At 37.3% G+C, this 21205-nt stretch overlaps 1 protein-coding gene across 1 annotated transcript in view; it reads left to right on the top strand.

The window, feature by feature from the left end:
• Window positions 1-1057: 1057 nt before the first annotated feature.
• Window positions 1058-21205, top strand: part of Ccdc83 (coiled-coil domain containing 83) — a 47910-nt gene continuing 27762 nt past the window's right edge. The window contains exons 1-3 of the mRNA XM_074071460.1: window positions 1058-1123; window positions 7711-7817; window positions 11329-11413. Of these exons, the coding sequence (XP_073927561.1) occupies window positions 1058-1123; window positions 7711-7817; window positions 11329-11413 (258 nt within the window). The remainder of the gene's footprint in view (window positions 1124-7710; window positions 7818-11328; window positions 11414-21205) is intronic.

Below are 21205 nucleotides of genomic sequence, written 5' to 3'. Positions count from 1 at the left end.
AAGGCAGAGCCTGGAGGCATGACACAAGTTTAAGGGATTAGCCATCACCTGTGTCTCCAGGTTGCTCCCATTGATTGGTACCTACAGGCTTTCAGCAAAATGAAACCTCCACTCTCTGGTCACTGAATAAAGCATGAGCTCTCTCAGAGCTGGAACTGCCTTGAGGCCAGAATTGGCAAGGAGTGGCTTGCTTAACTACATGACAGGGAAAGTTTTTCAGGAAGATAGGAGGAGATAAGTATGGTAAACAGTGCAAGAAGTCTGTTTACGTGGGGAAGGAGGAGGTTTGGAGAGGAAATGGCTGATTTAGAAACTGGCTTACAGGCTGATAGAATCTGTGCAGGGGAACAGAAAGTACAGAGGGAGGGTTTGAAGTCAGAGAGCCAGATTTAGATGGAGGTATGAAAAAGGCTTGGACATAATGGAATCTCTCCCCATTGTCCCAATTGCTCACAGTAGTTATATGTCCCGTAAAAGGTTGGGATTTAAAGAACCGAAAAGGGGCCAGTGACTTTGGTTGTCTAAAGGATAAGTGGGCCAGATTTGAGTGCAAAAGCAGATTAAACTTTTTGGTTTTATGTCTTGAGTCAAACTCAAGGTGTCTAAATTATTGAGGAGGCATCTCAGTGGGGAGTCAGATGGCAGAGAAGACGTAGAGGCACCCATTATGAGGGACCCGGTCCCGGAATGGGAGAGGAGGATATTATGTACTGTGGAGTATCCTCGCGCAGCACAAATATCCGAGAGAATGCAAAACACACGAGAATCAGTCGTCACTGAGTTCAGGTGGTTTGCAGGCCGCTGATGGGCCAAGGGCTATGGGTCACCTTGGCCCAGGCTTTTTGATGACGGGTCTCTGAGACCCACAACTAAATGGATCCAAGCCTGACAAGGAAGGGAATCCCTCTGGCCTGAGCTGCCCAGAGGTAGCCAAACAGGGGGAGTGTTTGAAAACCCCAGAGACACCAAAGGGAGAGAACGCAAAGGGAGCCCAATAAGGGTATGTGGACCCACCAAAGAATGTCCGGTGTTGGATGCAAGCAGGGTGATCGGGATGATGAGTCCTGGCCAGTCACGTCCTCAGGGTGGTTGTGGGGCAAGTCGGAATGGGTTTCCCACCAGGGTTAGTGGGGAGCCCCCATCCGAGTCATGGCACCAAAATGTTGGAAATGGAGGCCCTAAAAGTGACCACATGGAGAGGAGTGATCTGGCCAAGAGATTCTTTATTGCTGGGTGGGAGAGGGAGAGAGCCAAGAGAGCCAAGAGAGAGAAGCAGGAAGGGCAAGGGCTTAAATACCCCTCAGTGGGACTCAGCATGATCTGATTGGTTAGGATCTTATGGTTCATGCTGACTGGAGGTTGGGGCAGAAGGAGGATTCAAGCTGGACTTGAGGCAGGCCTGTGACCCTGGGAGGCAGGACCGTGACCCTGGAAAACAGAAGCTTAAGGGTGTAGTAAGAACTGAAACCCATTGGCGCCATTATTGCCAACACCTCTGGGCCCCCAAACTGATCCATCTTCTACATTCCATCTGTTCCTTGGTATTCCTTTGCCCAGGGACTACTTAAAATGGAGGACTTCTCCACAATGGAGAAGGATACTGAGGGTCAGATGGGTTCAGAAACTTGTTTGAAGTTATAAAACTTTGTGGAGAAACTAGCCTTAAACTCAGTCTTCTTTCGTGCTTTTATTATTATTTTTTTTAACATTGAATTTCCAGTCTAGTGAATACTTTTTGAACCAGGACCTCCACACATTCTTGCAATGCTTCTCACCAGCATCACAATTCTCCTCCCACTGTAGGTCCTGGTGTGCTCAGTGTGTTGTTGAAGGCCTTTCACCCTCACTCAATCTATAAATTGGTTTCAATTCCTGTCCCTGAGGCTACAACATCCTTCTGAAGAGAGCATTTGGTTTCATTCTTTAATGACTGTCTTAGATTTTTATAGTGCCTTGTGTGTGTTTCCTCACTCCCTTCCTTACCACGTAAGAGTTGAAGAAGTAGTTAGTTTATGGGAAAAGATGCCCCATATAATTCAAAATGAAATAAGGTGGAGAAGGGAGGGATATTTCTGTGAAGGCAGAGAAGGAAAATAATAAGGCTGGATGTTTATCAGAATATGTGATAATTACTCATGGATTTCCTTACAGGCACCTCTAGAATCTGACCCCTGTAGATCCTCTGTACATTCACTACTGTTGTTTGAAGGTAGTCAGAACTGTTTGTTCTTTATCATCACAGTATGAAAGTATTGCATGTGTTTCCATTGGCCTCATAATATTTTTTTCTTGGTTATGTTTTTCTTTTTCTAACATTAAAATTGAAGGACAGGAGGAGTTAGGAAAAATGTAGTTCTGCTTACTAGAGAAGTTAGGATAACATGCTTCATTTCAAATTATTTGCTATTAGCAATTCAGAATCAGAAGATCAAGTTAAACCTAAGTGTCCAGTATAATTTGCAACCTGCAGTTCAGAAATGTGCCAGTGAGTAAAGCGTTTGCCTGGTAAAGAAACTCCATGCTGATGGAATGTACATCATTAGTCATCCAAGTGTTAGTTGAAAATGTCATTCATCCAGATATTTTTAAATATCTGGATTTGAATATAAATGGTTTTAACATTATTTCTCCAAGTGAATTTTACCTTTTAACACTTTTTGGGGTGATTTATGTGTAATTTAAATAAAAAGAGGTCTGAAAAAATTTTTAAGTAAGTTTTAGGTGATATTACCACTTCTAAAAGGATTTAAATCAGTTTTTTAAAAAAATTATGTGGGGGAGCATTTCTAATTACATTAAGAATGTATTCTGATTAGTCAAAATAAACCTGTTTATAAGTTAAAAATGTTTCTGGCACAAGTGAAATTTGAGTTTAAAAGTAATTTTACCCAATAATAAAAGTAATGTACACATAACATTATTAGCAAACAAATAGGACCATTGGTAAAGAAAGTAGTGTGCATTATTCACAAGTTAGTCCAGTAGATCAAATATTTATTAACACCTGGTTTGTGTCTATAGGAGATACTAGCCTATGCTCCAACATCTGCATTTGAATTCTCCAAAATAGTTATTATCATATTTACATAAACTTATAGCAGGATAATAACCAGGCCAGGACTAGGCTCCCAACACCCATGTAGACATCTTTTAACTACATCATGTTCTCATCCCTTGATGGAATCTTACTCAGAATTTCCACATTACTAACACTGTTAGGTAAATACCTTTCACTTAAATCTATATGTAATAAAACATTAGCCAACATTCCACATGGATGACATAGAAAGATGTTAGGGCAGAATCCTCAGTCTCCACAAAATTATGAAAAAGGAGGTTTTGGGACATTTCTAAGATGTTGAGCCAGGCTCAGACATTGTGCAAGAAGAGACGTACTTTGTCTATGGTTAATTTTGCAGAGTCAAAGCATTATGAGAGAACAGTACAATGGAAGATGATGACCTGTTACATTTTTACTAAATAGACTTCTTTTCCTGAGAAGCAATTGGGGAATATTTTGTTTGGAACATTTCATGACAGAAAAAGCTTATAGAGTAGGTTAATGAAAAACTAAAGACTGAGTCTTTCAAACTTAGACTACTCACCTGTTCTCATTCCATGGTGTAAGTTACAGACCAACTCTTATGATCCCCACCTGGGGGACTCCAAATGGAGTTGGGCAAGGAAAAACACACATAGTTCACCAAAGAGAGGTTCTCACATCATTTGCTGGTCTTTTTAAGTTGCTTGATATTTCATTACATTCTTCTGCAGCATGCTTTTTTCTTCCTACCAGAAAGATCCTGAGTAAGGATCTTGCTGCTTCTGTCTTTTACTCCCAAAGGCCAGGTAACATGTACAGGACAGGCATTGAATAGATGTTTGCTATACTAACAGATTACATGTCCATCTGTCAGGAATTCTGCTAAGTGTAACCTTCCTGAAAAATAGTGACATTTGCTTTGTGACTATTTTCTTTTTTTTTTTTCTTTGGTGGGTCTGGGGATTTAATTCAGGGCTTCACACTTGCAAAGCAGACACTCTACCATTTGAGCCACACCACTGTTTCTGCTCTGTTGGTGTCTCATGAACTATTTGCCCTGGCTAGTCTTGAACATCTATCCTCCCAATCTCAGCCTCCCAAGTATTATTGGCATGGGCCATCAGTGCCAGCACTTTGTGACTATTTTTTTAGGATTCCTACCCTATACTGAGAAAGAAATGCTCTGGGTGGTCAGAAGCTGTAAATGTTTATGAATGTCTCCATTGTTTACAGGAGCTTATCAGATGCAAAAGCATATTTTGAGCTACTATCATTAGCTCATTACAGAAATGCAAGTATTAAACAGGCAGTCAAGTTGTCTTACTAATTTCCTTGAAAGTATGTGAAACAATGCCTCTTCATATAGTTTATACATAAATCATTTGTGTGTTCATGGATCCACATTTTCACTCATCTTTTATTAAAATCCTCTTCAGTGAGCTGCAGTTCAGTTAGGTAACTAATTACACATTTAGAGAATTATAAACCTAAGAGCCAGGTGCCTGAGGTAATTGAGTAAGATGAGGTCATTTTTTCTCCAGCACCAGATGGGTTCCCCAGGTGGGGATCATAACAGTTGATCTTTTCTGTATGACTCAGAGATTAATGTTGACACTTTTAAACATTTTATGGTAAAAATCATTAAATAGAAACTTACTGTTTTAAAATGAAATGTTTGTCAGCATGCTATCTTTTGTGCAACAGTCAAGATAAAAATTTAACTCTAAAATAGAAATAATGTAAAAATTCAACTCTGCATCTGAAACAACAGTTTTTTCTTCACAGATAATGTTTTGTGAACTGTGTTGGTATAATGACGAGCATATTGAGTTATTCTCAATACTTTCACAGTTAAGAGGACTCTGTCTTAATGTATTAAATATTTTTGTGAGTCTTCTGTGTGCTTTCAGTTGGAAGATATTGTATATTTGCATTGGTGTGTGATTGAGTGCATTAGCATATAGAGATGTATACAGTTCGCTAGAAAAGTCTAAAGCACAAAGAGCCTCACTGGAGATCTGGAGTGCCTACAGAGAGAAGGATGGTTTCATTTCAGCACATTTTTTTTCACAGTGCACCTATATGGTCTATGTAGAGCTATTGTAAATTGTCAATTCTGTGATCCAAATCAGTCATGAAGGTGGACAGCAGCAAGCCTGGCAGCAGGCAGACATCCTCTGCTTTGCAGTTACCTGAATTTAAAGGATTATCAGAAGCTATAACTGAATATAGAGAGAAAGGGGCACAATATTTATTAAGCTCTTTCTATAGGGTTGAGGGCATGGTTCAAGTGGTTAGAGTACTTGCCTCATAAACGCAAGGCTCAGAGTTCAAATCCCAGTACAGTCAAAGCTCTTTCTATAAGTTAGACACTCTGCCAGATGCTTTAAATATTAACTTATTTATTCCTTACAAGTGCTTTTAGAACAAAATTGTTCATTGTCAATTTACAGATAATGAAACTAAAGTTTAAAAAGACTAACCATGTTGGTCAAGGTCACACAGATAATTAGGGGGTGGGTCTAGGATTCAAATACATGTCTGCTTGAGTCATTCATCCATCCACTCAGGTGTTCATTTGACAAAGATTTGTGTGTTGAGCTAGGTGGGGAAATACAGTAATGTTCAAGAATTAACTACCATCCTCACTCTCATAAGTTTCCAACCATTTGAACAAATAATTACAAAGTTTATAAGATTCCTATCATACCAAACTACTGATACTTTGATTGCAGGTTAGGCCCTTAATCTTACTTAAGTAGTAAAAATTAAAAATAAAAATCTGGTAAGGAAAACTGTCCTCTGAAAAGTGACCTATAGTACCTAACCAAATTAAGGAAGTTCCTGCTTAATATAGACAATGAGGATGAGTGGACTTTGACTTTCCTTTTTAAAAAATATTCTTAGCTGGGTGTGGTGGTACACACCTGTATTTTCAACACTCAGGAGGCTGAGGCAGAAGTATTGCAAGTTTGAGGCCAGCCTGGGCTACATAGAGACACCCTATGTGAAAATATATATACATACACACATACATTTTTATTAAGGGGAAAGTAATTAATAGTTTATGGAAAATAGCAAAAAAAATTTATAAAAAGTTATTGTTAATAATATGTTCTTGTTATTTGCATTTATTAACCACTTAAAAATACTTCTAAGTGTGCTTTTATTTGCTATTTATAACAACACTGATCAAACCTATTCTTTTGGATCCTAACTTCTTCATTCTCATAGGAAATTGTGGGGCTTTTTATAATTAAAAAAATGAACAGACAGTTTTTGAGCTGCTAGTACACTCTGCCAAACTATGGAGAAATAAAATGGTTTTAAAAGTCTTTTGCTCTTAAAGGAGCTTGATAAGGAGAAAAGCTATAAATGGATAAGAGAGTGAGTCTCTGATAAAGTTCTTGATGGGGTGTAGGTGGGGGCGGAAGTGGGATGTTGTACTTGGCTAAACATGAAACTCTCCAGACCCAAAATCCAATTGAGTTAGACGTGGTAGTGCCCACCTATATCCCAGCTACTCTGGAGGCCAAGATTAGGAGAACCACAGTTCCAGGCCAGCCCCATCAAAAAGCTAGTGAGATCCAATTTCAACAAATAAGCCAGGTGTGGTAGAAATGCCTGTAAATCCCAGCTATGAAGGCAGCATAGGTAGGAGAATTGGAGTCCAAGACCTGCCCCAGGCAAAAACATGAGGCCATATCTGAAAAGATAATGCAAAAAAGGGGAGGGGTTGGGAGTATGGCTCAAGTGGTAGAGCACCTGCCTAGCAGGTACAAGGCCCTCAGTTCAAACCTCAGTACATCCAAAAATGGGAAAAGAAAAATCCAGTTGATTCATGGTGTTCTAGCCTTCTGGCTGATGTTGGATCTGGGCACAAGGAGCAGTCAGCATGGAAAAAGCAGTCTTCTTTTTTTTTCGGGGGGGTACATTTTTAATGGATTTCATTATGACATTTTCATACATGTATACAATGTATTTTGATCATATTCACCCCGCATTGCCTTCTCTTTCTTCCTCCCCACACTAATCCCCTCTCTTCCCAAATAGTCCCCCTTCTACTTTCATGTTGAAGAGCCAGTCTTAAATTAAGTCCTGCTGGGTGCCAGTGGTTCATACCTATAATCCTAGCTTCTTGGGATGTTAAAATTGGGAGAATCATGGTTGGAAGCCATCCCCAGGCAAAAGTTCACAAGATCTCATCTCAATCAATACCTGGACACAATGGCACATGCCTGTCATCCCAAGGCAAGTAGGAGGCTGAGATCAGTGAGGATTGTGTTTCCAGGCTACCCTGGGCAATAATGTTTGTGGGACCTCATCTCAATAATTAAAAACAAAAACAAAGCTGGGCATGGTGGCATGTGCCTCCCAGTGACAGTTGGAAGCATAAAATAGGAGGATCAATGTTTAGGTCAGACTGAACAAAAAACAAGGCCCTATTTAAAAATTAACCAGAACAAGAAAGGGCTGGAGGCCTAGCTCAAGCAGTAAAGCGCCTGCCTAGGAACACAAAGCTCTGAGTTCAAAACTCCATTACCAGCAAAAAAAAAAAAAAGAATGTTTCATTGGTGCTTTATTTAGTTAACCCAAGTAGAGGGGCAAATACGGAATTTGTTCACTTTTCCTATGTCTCTTTTCTATCCAGGTATATTTCTTAAAAGCTAACTAGAACAACGGAGAGTACAGGGAAAGCAAATAAAAAGGATATTCAAGATGGACCACCTAAAGAAGTCAAGTTGCCCACCAATGAAGCATTTCTGGACTATCAGTAAGTTTGTATTCTGAGATCTAAAAGTTGCCTTATGTAAATGTGATCATTTTTAAGACTTGTATAATGCCAAGTGGAAATGATCCACCCAACAAGTGCCAAGAAAATAGAGATGGTTGGAGACATAATTGCACTCACTGTGTGCTGTCTTTTCTTTTTTACAACTCTTTGTATCTTGAGTACCTAATATGAGCTCAGAGTTTGTTGAGTAAGTGTTGTTGGATCTTTTCAGAGCAGAATCACACTCATGAAAACAAAAAGAAGATAAATTGTTTAAAGTACTAATATTTAGTTGTGAAATGCCTACCATGAAATAGGCACGTTTTTATGCACTAGTGAATGTAAACTGTTCAACTATTCTGAAAACATTGGCAATAATAGCAATAGCTATAAAGTAATCCTGCTCTTTGATCAGGTGACTCCATGTATACAGGGACTGTAACCCAAGAACATAAGATCATGAACTTCTGTGGTTTTTGTGAAGATTTGAGGCTGTCAATCTATAAAGGCTAAATCTATAAAGTGGTCATCTCTAAATAATGGTGGCTGTAATTTTCTCCTTTAGACTTGTTTTCCCTCAGTTTTCTACAATGAAAGAAAATGGATATAGATATACAAACAAGTTTGGATATAATTATGGGTTAAAAAACAGATAAAATATAGATTGTTTTAGATTCAAATTTATTTGTTTTCCTTCCTCAAATATCAATGAAATTGCATGGAAGAGGAATATTATTAAAATATTACCAATGTTTTAATAATACAGGGAAGAATGGATAGGGTGACACATAATATGATCAACAATTTAATATCGTTGTGGCAACAATTTAATATCACTGTGCTTTAGAACAATGCTATATCCTTTTCGGACCACTTTAATGTGTGTTGGTTTGTGTTCCACTTGCTTCAGCATTTAGTGTGACATAGAGCACACTGGGATACTAGGGCACATTGATGGGAGTGATATGAAAAGGAAAAGTATATAGAAAACAGTGAAGATTGAATTCCACATATGGCTGAGAACATGGAGTTCTGAAGTTAAGGTATAACACTTCCTGGTAAATCCACCTCTTCATGAGGTCTAGGAAAGTTGAAGTAGATTCCAGAGACTGAGCTAAGTTAAACCTGCAATTACTATGACATCCACAAGTGGGCCAGGAAGCCACCAAAACATTTAGGGCATCTTGGAATTCCCCCAAGGACTGCTGATGCTACTCAGATCATCCTGAACTGCTCACTACCAGTGAACATGAGACAAAGCCCTAGACCATTTTCTCCTACATGCTCTGAGGGTAGGGGTGGTAGGCTTAAGTGTGGTGTTGCTAGATGTAACACATAAAAATACAAGATGCCCAATTAAATTTGAATTTCAGATAAATAACTTCTTTAGTATAGGTATATTCCATACAATATCTGGGGTTAGGGCCGGATGTGGTCTCCAGGCTACTTACTGCATGCTCAGTTATCACTGAGGAAGGTTCTTAGCTACATCCAAAGTCTTCTCATTGGGCTGGTGGAGTGGCTCAAGTGGAAGAGTGCCTGCCTAGCAATTGTGAAGTCCTGAGTTCAAACCCTAGTACTGTCAAAAACAAAACAAAACAAAGTTTCCTCATTTACCTACTCCCCCCATTTATAATTGCCTAAATCACATGAGTAATTGGAATGTTTATATAAGCACATTTCAGATGTTTGTTTATAATACTTTAATTTTTTCCTTAAAATGGGAGATAGATGGCTTGGGGTATGGCTCAGTAGGAGAAGGCTTGCGTGAAGCCCTGGGTTCAATCCCTAGCACCACACCTACCAAAAGAAGAAAGTGGTCAGAGAGAAATAGAGAAGGCACTCCTTCAAAATTTTTGTACACCTAAGTTTTAAATAAGAAGTAAAAGATATTTACTAGAAGCTTATTTCTTACTCTTGTGTGGAGCCCATTGCTATAGTAGTCTCTTTCATTTACTGACCTTCCATATCCTGATATTTTCTCCACAGTATTTACCACAATGTGTAAGTAATATGTTTATTGTTTCCTTTTTTGTTTTCTAGTAAACTGTATTCCTAGAAGGCAAAGATCATGAAAGTCTTCTTCTAAACCATCTCTGTAATGCCTAAAGCAGTGCTGGCACTAGTGGCAGCCCATCAAATTTCTGTCACGTGTATGACTGCATGAAAGGGAGCACTAGTCAGTAGACATTGCAGAATGTTGAAACTGTAAGGGACCACAGAACTCATCTTCTTTAATCTTCTTATTTATAGAAGAGTAGGTCAAGGCCTACAGAATTTTAGTACCCCTAGGCAGTTAGTAGAAAACCAGGACTAAAACCCAAGTTTCATAGTATTCAAATAGAGCTTTTTTTTTTTTGCCACTAAAGGATTGCTTGTTTTTATTTGGGGTACAAGGAAGGAGCCCTTATGAGATGGAGGGTGGTCATTTACTGATTACCTGATAGGTGGAGATGGGTTGGTCCCTGCTTAATTATAGTATTGTTAAGATAATAGAGACTTTCTGCAAATATGGAAGAAAAAAGGAAAGAGCCTTATTTTTCTCTGTTTTTTTGGAGAGATTGCCAAGTATATATCAGATTCAGATTTAACAAGAATTTTTGAGCATTTTGTGCTAGAAACATTCACATATGATTTCTTATTTTAATCCATCCAATAATTTGTGGAGCTAGGTATTGCTATCATCGTATAACGGCTTGAAAATTTAGGCCCAGAGAATTGACTTGCCTGTGATCAAGTAGGTAAGAAACAGAAGGACTAAGAACGAGTTCCTCATTCTTTAACCACTCTTCTGTTTATTGCCTCAGATGTGCTATATTTTGGAGTATGTTTTGTTTTGTTTTTAATTGAGGCAAAGGTTTAGGTAAAGCTATTTCTGTTGCCTTATTTTGGTCTCAGATTTAAAGTTATAACATTTCCTAGCCATGTAGAGTTATGCTAACATTTTGAATAGCCATCAAATAGTCTGCACCAAAATCTTACTGCTCTTTTCTTTGGTTGACTAATACTTGTTGGGTGTTAAAGAAATGTCTTTTTCCCAGGAAAGAAACTGTTATTGTTTGTAGAAGATAGTGTGTTAGTGAACTTGAACCAATAGGCATACCTGGATTGCCTCAGTATTTCACAATGTGCTTGCTCTTATAAAATCTTTGTCATTTGTCTGAATGGTTTTATTATCCTAGAAGTAAGTCCCGAATATGTAGATTTCCTAGGTTCCTTTAACTGAATTATTTATAGATGATTAGAAAGTATTAAAATTACAAAGAAGTATAAACAGGGATTTTTTTTTTTCCAAAAACACTTGATGTTTTTTCTCCACTATAAATTTTAATGCATTAAATAGATTCAAAAACACAAAATCTCTTGGGAAAGATTCTGTTCCCTAAATGGGCTTTTGTAACATATTTAATAGTTTATTTGAATTCAAATAATTTAGTTTTTAAATTTTGTCTCATTAATTTTTCCTAAGATAAAAGATAAATAATTGTAACATAACTTTGTTTATTCTCAGACGTCAAATAAAGGAAAATGCAGTAGAGCGATTCATGTTTCAAGTAAAGAAGCTTAGGGATAAGAATCAAAAGTATCATGAAAGGGTGAGTAAACAATCTTAGAGTCTGTATAGTCATTAAAGAACTGTAATGATGATGAAATATACCCTAGGAAATAATGTTCTTCAAAGCTTAGACTTGATTGATTTATAGTTTCTTTATACATGTGAGGCAAGAGGGTACTAATATTTTCACTATGTTAATAATCACCTCAGTGGAAGTCAGCTTAATTGTGTAATTTAGGTCATGAAGACAGTAGCTTAAAATTTTAAAGCTTTTGAAATCATATTTACCCTTTGACTTCTTTGTTTAATCTCTGAATCTTAGATTTTCAGAGTGAGTACATGTAAATACCATTTGAAAAGTACAATCTCAGTTGTTAAATGACCAATGGAATATTTAAAATGATGCACTGTTTTTATAAAATCAGATTAAAATTAGTATCAAAGAGGTGCTGTACATGTCTATCAGAACTAAAGATCAACAGAAATAAAGTTTGGAAGTAGTAAATGATAATGAATCCAACTTACCCTCAAGGAATCTCATGAATGAGGAAATAAATACTAAGGGTGGCCCCCGTTTATATATTTATTTTGTATGGACCTGAAACTTCCACAGTTAATTTTAATTGTTTTTTGTTTTAAAAGGATAGTCTTCAAATTTTAGTAGAATCTGGAATCAGAGACCTGAGTTTGCATCCTGCCTATACAATTTACTAGTGATATCTTTTTGGCCAAAGTTGGAATGCATTTCAGTTTTTTTCTTGTAAAATGTGGGGTTTTTTAAAATAATTATAGGCTAACACACAGTTATATAAGAAATAATACACAGAGAGATCCTGATACCTATCTCCTAGTTTTCCTTAACATATTACAAAGCTATAGTACAATATCACAAATAGAATATTGACAATATTAATAGTGATAGTCAAGATACAGAACATTTCCATCACTCTGAGCATTCCTGTGTTTCCCTTCTGTAACCACTCACTCCCCTCCCAATTGTACTCTCACATTAACTCCTGACAACCATTACTCTGTTTTCCATTTTTATTCTTTCATTTCAAATGGAATGATGCAGTGAGTAACCTTTTGGGATTTTTTTTTTTTCAGCATAGTTCTCTGGAGATTCATCCATGTTGTTGCTGATGGTGTTGGTTCCATTTTATTGCTGAGTAGTGTTGCATGATATAGATATGCTATAGTTTGTTTAGCCCTTAACCTGGAGGACACCTGAGTTCTTTCCAGTTATTAGCTATTAGCTAGTGTAAACATTCATGTAAGGTATTTGTGTGAATCTAAGTCTTCATTTCTTTGGATGAAATGCTCAGGATTGCAATTGCTGTATATGATAGTTGTATTTCATTTTTAAAGACACTACCAAGCTGTCTTTTTTAGGCTGGCTTCACCACCTCATTTTATTTTATTTTTTTATCTTTAAGAGATCTCACTATGGAGCTCAGGATGGTCTGGCACTCACCATATAGCCCAGGCTGTCTTAAACTTGTGGTCCTCCTGCCTCTGTCTCCCAAGTGCTGGGATTGTTGGTGTGTGCCACCATGCCTGGGTAACTGTACTATTTTACACTCCAGCAGATCTGGTTTTTCCTCATTCTCACCAGAATTTGGTGATGTCACTTTTATTTTAGCCATTCTGATAGATATGTAGTGATTTCTCACTACAGCTTTAATTTTCATTTTTCTAATGGATAATGATGGTGAGCATCTTTACATGTGTTTATTTGCCATCTATATATCTTCTTTGGTGGTATTTATTTTCATGTCATTGCCAATTTTATAACTGAATCTTTTACTGTTGAGTTTTGAGAATACATGCATTTATATGTTATTATGTATTGTATTATTTACTATAAATTTAAGTAATATATTTGTATGACTTAATAATAAGTACTAGTAATTATATAATTAAGTAGTATATATTTAAATAATATATAAAATATATATAACCTTCTAAACTAGTGTTTAGAAGCTTGTCTTCCATCTTCATGAAAGGATATTCCACAGAGTAAAATTTTTAATTTAATGAAGTCTAGCTTTATCAATTTTTCCTTTTTTTTGGATCATGCTTTTGGCATCAAGTTTAAGAACTCTGCCTAGCCCCAGATCTCAAAGATTTTTCTACTGTATTTTACTTTAAAGTTTTTATAATTTCACTTCTTACATTTAAATCATAGTCCACTTTGAATTTCTTTTTATTTTATGAAGAGTGAATCTTAGATCAAGGTGTTTGGGTTTTTTTGCCTACAAATGTGTAATTGTTCCAGCATTGTTGGTTGATAAAGCCATCTCTCCTCCCTTGAATTGCTTGTGCACCTTTGTAAAAAATCAGTTTGGCATCAAGTAGACATTTCTCCAAAGAAGATATACAGATGGACAATAGGACATGAAAGATGCTCAGCCTAGCTACTAGGGAAATTTAAATCAAAGCCACAGTGATGTATGGCTTCACAGCGACTAGGATGGCTACAGATGTGGAAAAATTGGTACCCACAGGTCCTGAAATTCTTTTCTTTTTCAGTGTCTTTCCTCTGTTGTTCATATTAGGTGAGTCCAATTGCTCTCTCTTCCATTTCACTCTTCTTTCCTCGAACTCCTCCTTTCCTGCTGAGCCCATCCATGAGCTTTTGATGTCAGTTACTTTTTCAGTTCTGAGGTTTTCAGTTGAGTTTTGTTTGTATATCCTGGTTTTTGCGTGCTATTTTTTGTTTGTTTCAAGCATGTTCATCTCTGTGCAGGGAAGCATTTTTATCATGACTGCTTTAATCTTTGTCTAATAATTCTAACGTATCAGCCACCTTGGCATTGGCATCAATCTGATTATCTTTTTCATTCAGTTTGTGAGCTTCTTGATTGTTAGTATGATGAATGATTTATTGGATTTGTTGGAAATTTTGAATTTTAAGGCCCTGGATCTTATTTTGCCTGGCTTTCATTGATATCAGTCTGGCACGGAAAGTGGAGGTGGCACCTCATTACTGCCTGGTGGAAGTAGTTTAGGCTCCCTACTTGACCTTCTTTGACACCAAAAATATATTGAGTGGAGCCTTCTCATTACTACTTGGCAGGGATGAGAGTTCACATTCATGTATTTGGGGGGTTCTGCTGTTAGGGTATGTATTATTTTCCTTGGGATGCCATAATAGAGTGCCACAAACATGTCTTAAAACAACAGAAATTTATACTCTCACAGTTTTGGAGGCCAAAGCTTCAAAATCAGTGCCCACAAGAACATCATGGGCAAGAGTGGTGCCTTCTGAAAGCTCTTAAGACTGACACTATCCTATCTCCTACTTCATGGTGCTTTCAGCAATGATTAGAATTACTTGGCTTGTAAACACATCACTCTGATCTTTGCTACCATCATCACACTCTTTTTCCCTGTATCTGTGGGTTTTTTTTTTGGTGGTGGTGGTGGTGGTCATGCTGGGGATTGAACCCAGGACTTCATGGACACTTGGCAAGCACTCTACAACCCATAGTGCCTTTTTTTTTCTTTGACAGTACTGGGGTTTGAATTCAGGGCCTGTGCTTGCTAGGCAGACACTCTACCACTTGAACCATGCCCCCAGCCCTTTTTGCTGCCTTGGTTATTTTTGAGATAGTGTGTACCATTTATATTATTATTATTATTATTTTAGGATGTGAGTGGTAGATTTATTGATTAGCTTGATTTAATTATTCCACTGTATAAATTTATCATCAGAATATTACATTGTATTCCAGGAACATATATAATTATTATTTGTTAATTAATTTTTTAAAATTATTCATTTATTCACATGTGCATACATTGTTTGGGTCATTTCTCCTCCCCTGCCCCCATCCCCTACCCACTCCCCACCATCCCCTCTCACTTCCAGGCAGAACCTGTTCTGCCATTATCTCTAATTTTATTGAAGAAAAGACATAAACATAATAAGGAAGACAAAGTGTTTTTGCTAGTTGAGTTAAGGATAGCTATACAGAAAGATTCCTAGTATTGCTTTTGTGTACACATGTGTTATAACCCATGTTGATTCATCTGTAACTGATCTTTACACTGGTTCCTGATCCTTTCTCATGTTGACCTCTGTTGCTTTAAGGTTTCTGTATTAGTTCCTCTGAAGTGGGGACATCAAACGCTTTCATGTTTTCGGTTTTCTACCTATTTCTATATCTCCCGTATGTGCTCTCCCCTTGTCATGTGATCCAAGTCCAACAACATTGCTGCATTTGCCCTAGCTCTAAAGTCCACATATGAGGGACAACATACGATTTTTGGCCTTCTCAGCCTGGCTGACCTCACTCAGAATGATGTTCTCCAGTTCCATCCATTTACCTGTGAATGATAAGATTTCATTCTTCTTCATGGTTCAGTAAATTTCCATTGTGTATAAATACCACATTTTCTTGATCCATTCATCAATAGTGGGTCATCTTGGTTGTTTCCATAACTTGGCTATTATGAATAGCACTGCAATAAACATGAGAGTGCAGGTGCCTCTGGAGTAACCTGAGTCACACTCCTTTGGGTATATCCCCAAGAGTGGGATTGCTGGATTATATGGCAGACCTATGTTTAGATTTTTAAGAAGCCTCCAAATTTTTTTCCAGAGTGGTTGCACCAGCTTTCATTCCCACCAGCAGTGTACCAGGGTTCCTTTTTCCCCACATCCTTGCCAACACATGTTGGTGGTGGTGTTTTGGATAATGTCTATTTTAACGGGGTGAGGTAGAATCTTAATGTGGTTTTGACTTGCATTTCCTTTGTGGTTAGAGATGGTGAGCATTTTTTCATGTGTTTTTTGGCCATTTGAATTTCTTCTTTTAAGACAGCTCTGTTTAGTTCAGTTGCTCATTTCTTAATTGGTTCATTGATTTTAGGAGAGTTTAGTTTCTTAAATTTCCTGTAAATTCTGGTTATCAGTCCCTTGTCTGATGTATAGCTGGCAAATATTTTCTCCCACTCTGTGGGTGGTCTCTTCAGCTTAGAGACCATTTCTTTTGTTGTGCAGAAGCTTTTAAATTTTATGAAGTCCCATTTGTCCATTCTTTCTCTTAGTTGCTGGGCTGCTGGGGTTCTATTGAGGAAATCCTTTCCTATACCAATTACTTCCAGAGTGTTTCCTGCTCCTTCCTGTACTAACTTCAGAGTTTTTGGTCTGATAAAAAAGGTCCTTGATCCATTTTGAGTTGATACTAATACAGGGTGATAAACATGGATCTAGTTTCAGTTTCTTGCAGGTGGGTAGCCACTTTTCCCAGCAACATTTGTTGAAGAGGCTGTCTTTTCTCCATTGTATAAAATGAGGTGGGTATAGTTGTGTGAATTCATGTCTGGGTCCTCTATTCTGTTCCACTGGTCTTCATGTCTGTTTTTGTGCCAGTACCATGCTGTTTTTATTGTTATTGCTTTGTAATATAGTTTGGAGTCAGGTATTGTGATACCTCCAGCATTGATCTTTTTGCTGAGTATTGCCTTGGCTATTTGCAGTGTCTTTTGTTTCCAAATGAACTTTAGGGTAGATTTTTCAATCTCTGTGATGAATGTCATTGGGCTATTGATGGGAATTGCATTAAACATGTAGATTGCTTTTGGTAGTATAGTCATTTTTACTATGTTGATTCTACCAATCCATGAGCACGGGAGATCTTTCCACCTCCTGTAGTCTTCCTTGATCTCTTTTGTCAGGAGTTTGTAATTCTCCTTGTAGAGGTCATTCACATCCTTTGTTAAATTTACTCCTACGTATTTGATTTTTTTTTTCTGAGGCTATTGTGAATGGAATTATTTCCATATATTCCTTCTCAGTTTGTTTGTTGTTGGTGTATGGAAAAGCTAATGGCTTTTTTTATTGTTTTATTATTCATATGTGCATACAAGGCTTGGGTCATTTCTCCCCCCTGCCTCCACCCCCTCCCTTACCACCCACTCCGCCCCCTCCCTCTCCCCCCCACACCCTCAATAACTGGCAGAAACTATTTTGCCCTTACCTCTAATTTTGTTGAAGAGACAGTATAAGCAATAATAGGAAAGAACAAGGGTTTTTGCTGGTTGAGATAAGGATAGCTATACAGGGAGTTGACTCGTATTGATTTTCTGGGCATGTGTGTTACCTTCTAGGTTAATTCTTTTTGAGCCAACCTTTTCTCTAGTTCCTGGTCCCCTTCTCCTATTGGCCTCAGTTGCTTTTAAGGTATCTGCTTTAGTTTCTCTGCGTTGAGGGCAACAAATGCTAGCTAATTTTTTAGGTGTCTTACTTATCCTCATACCTCCCTTGTATGCTCTTGCTTTTATCATGTGATCAAAGTCCAATCCTCTTGTTGTGTTTGCCCTTGATCTGATGTCCACATATGAGGGAGAACATATGATTTTTGGTCTTTTGGGCCAGGCTAACCTCATTCAGAATGATGTTCTCCAATTCCATCCACTTACCAGTGAATAATAACATTTCGTTCTTCTTCATGGCTGCATAAAATTCCATTGTGTATAGATACCACATTTTCTTAATCCATTCCTCAGTGGTGGGGCATCTTGGCTGTTTCCATAACTTGGCTATTGTGAATAGCACTGCAATAAACATGGGTGTGCAGGTGCCTCTGGAGTAACCTGTCACGTCTTTTGGGTATATCCCCAAGAGTGGTATTGCTGGATCAAATGGTAGATCGATGTCTAGCTTTTTAAGTAGCCTCCAAATTTTTTTCCAGAGTGGTTGTACTAGTTTACATTACCACCAACAGTGTAAGAGGGTTCCTTTTTCCCCGCATCCTTGCCAACACCTGTTGTTGGTGGTGTTGCTAATGATGGCTATTCTAACAGGGGTGAGGTGGAATCTTAGTGTGGTTTTAATTTGCATTTCCTTTATTGCTAGAGATGGTGAGCATTTTTTCATGTGTTTTTTGGCCATTTGAATTTCTTCTTTTGAGAAAGTTCTGTTTAGTTCACTTGCCCATTTCTTTATTGGTTCATTAGTTTTGGGAGAATTTAGTTTTTTAAGTTCCCTATATATTCTGGTTATCAGTCCTTTGTCTGATGTGTAGCTGGCAAATATTTTCTCCACTCTGTGGGTATTCTCTTCAGTTTAGAGACCATTTCTTTTGATGAACAGAAGCTTTTTAGTTTTATGAGGTCCCATTTATCTATGCTGTCTCTTAGTTGCTGTGCTGCTGGGGTTTCGTTGAGAAAGTTCTTTCTTATACCTACTAACTCCAGAGTATTTCCTACTCTTTCCTGTATCAACTTTAGAGTTTGTGGTCTGATATTAAAATCCTTGATCCATTTTGAGTTAATATTGGTATAGGGTGATATACATGGATCTAGTTTCAGTTTTTTGCAGACTGCTAACCAGTTTTCCCAGCAGTTTTTGTTGAAGAGGCTCCTTTTTCTCCATCGTATATTTTTAGCTCCTTTGTCAAAGACAAGTTGGTTATAGTTGTGTGGTTCCATATCTGGGTCCTCTGTTCTGTTCCACTGGTCTTCATGTCTGTTTTTGTGTCAGTACCATGCTGTTTTTATCGTTATTGCTTTGTAATATAGTTTGAAGTCAAGTATTGTGATACCTTCAGCATTGTTCTTTTGACTGAGTATTGCCTTGGCTATTCATGGCCTCTTGTGTTTCCATATAAATTTCATGGTAGATTTTTCAATCTCTTTAATGAATGTCACTGGAATTTTGATGGGAATTGCATTAAACATGTAGATTACTTTTGGGAGTATAGACATTTTTACTATGTTGATTCTACCAATCCATGAGCACGGGAGATCTCTCCACTTTCTATAGTCTTCCTCAATCTCTTTCTTCAGAAGTTTATAGATTTCCTTGTAGAGGTTGTTCACATCTTTTGTTAGGTCTACACCTAGGTATTTGATTTTTTTTTTTAGGCTATTGTAAATGGAATTGTTTTCATACATTCTTTTTCAGTTTGCTCATTGTTAGTGTATAGAAATGCTAATGATTTTTCTATGTCGATTTTATATCCTGCTACCTTACTGGAGCTATTGATGATGTCTAGAAGCTTCTGAGTAGAGATTTTAGGTCTTTAAAGTATAGGATCCTGTTGTCTGCAAATAGGGATATTTTGACAGCTTCTTTACCTATTTGTATTCCTTTTATTTCTTCTTCTTGCCTAATTGCTCTGGCTGGGAATTCTAGTACTATGTTGAATAGGAGTGGAGATAGTGGGCATCCTTGTCTGGTTCCTGATTTTAGTGGGAATGGTTTCAGTTTTTCTCCGTTAAGTATAATGCTGGCTGTAGGTTTGTCATATATAGTTTTTATATTGTTGAGGTACTTTCCTTCTATTCCTACTTTTCTTAGAGCTTTTATCATGAAATAGTGTTGGATCTTATCAAAGGCTTTTTCTGCATCTATTGAGACGATCAAGTGGTTTTTGTCTTTGCTTCTGTTAATGTGGTTTATTACGTTTATTGATTTTCATATGTTGAACCACCCCTGCATTCCTGGGATGAAGCCTACTTGGTCATGGTGAGTAATCTTTTTGATGTGTTGTTGAATTCGGTCTGCCATTATTTTATTGAGGATTTTTGCATCAATGTTCATTGAGGAGATTGGCCTATAGTTCTCCGTTTTGAAGGTGTCTTTGCCTGGTTTTGGGATAAGTGTAATATTGGCTTCATAAAATGTGTTCGGCAGTTTTCCTTCCCTTTCTATTTTGTGGAACAGTTTAAGGAGGGTTGGTATCAGTTCTTCTTTAAAGGTCTGATAGAATTCAGCAGAGAATCCATCAGGTCCTGGACTTTTCTTTTTGGGGAGACTCTTGATTGCTGCTTCAATTTCATTTTGTGTTATAGATCTAATTCAGGTGATTAATTTCCTCTTGGTTCAGTTTTGGATGATCATATATATCTAGAAATCTGCCCATTTCTTTAAGATTTTCTAATTTATTTGAATATATTTTCTCAAAGTAGGCTCATGATTTCCTGGATTTCCATGGTGTTTGTTGTTTTCTCCCCTTTTGCATTCCTGATTCTACTAATTTGGGTTTTTTCTCTCCTCATTTTAGTCAGGTTTGCCAGGGGTCTATTAATCTTGTTCATTTTTTCAAAGAACCAACTTTTTGTTTCATTAATTCTTCGTAGGGTTTTTTTGGTTTCTATTTCATTGATTTCAGCTCTTACTTTTAGTATTTCTCTCCTTCTATTTGTTTTGGGATTTGCTTGTTCTTGTTTTTCTAGGAGTTCGAGATGTATCATTAGGTCATTGATTTGAGATCTTTCAGTCTTTTTAATATATACACTCATGGCTATAAACTTTCCTCTCAGGACTGTCTTTGCTGTGTCCCATAGGTTCCGGTAGGTTGTGTTTTCATTTTCATTGACTTCCAGGAACATTTTAATTTCCTCTTTTATTGCATCGATGATCCATTCTTCATTAAGTAATGAGTTATTTAGTTTCCAGCTGTTTGCATGTTTTTTGTCTTTACTTTTGTTGTTGAGTTCTACTTTTACTGCATTGTGATCGGATAGTATGCACGGTATAATTTCTATTTTCTTATATTTGCTGAGGCTTGCTTTGTGCCCTAGGATATGATCTATTTTGGAGAAGGTTCCATGGGCTGCTGAGAAGAATGTATATTGTGTAGATGTTGGATGAAATGTTCTGTAGACATCAACTAGGTCCATTTGATCTACTGTATATTTTAGATCTTGGATTTCTTTATTGAGTTTTTGTTTGGATGACCTATCTATTGATGATAATAGTGTGTTAAAGTCTCCCAAACCACTGTGTTGTAGTTAATATATGCTTTTAGGTCTTTCAGGGTATGTTTGATGAAATTGGGTGCGTTGACATTGGGTGCATACAGGTTGATGATGATTA

The sequence above is a fragment of the Castor canadensis genome, chromosome 1 (genome assembly GCF_047511655.1).
Source record: "Castor canadensis chromosome 1, mCasCan1.hap1v2, whole genome shotgun sequence".
NCBI lineage: Eukaryota > Metazoa > Chordata > Mammalia > Rodentia > Castoridae > Castor > Castor canadensis.
This window is presented reverse-complemented; position numbering and strand designations above follow the sequence as displayed.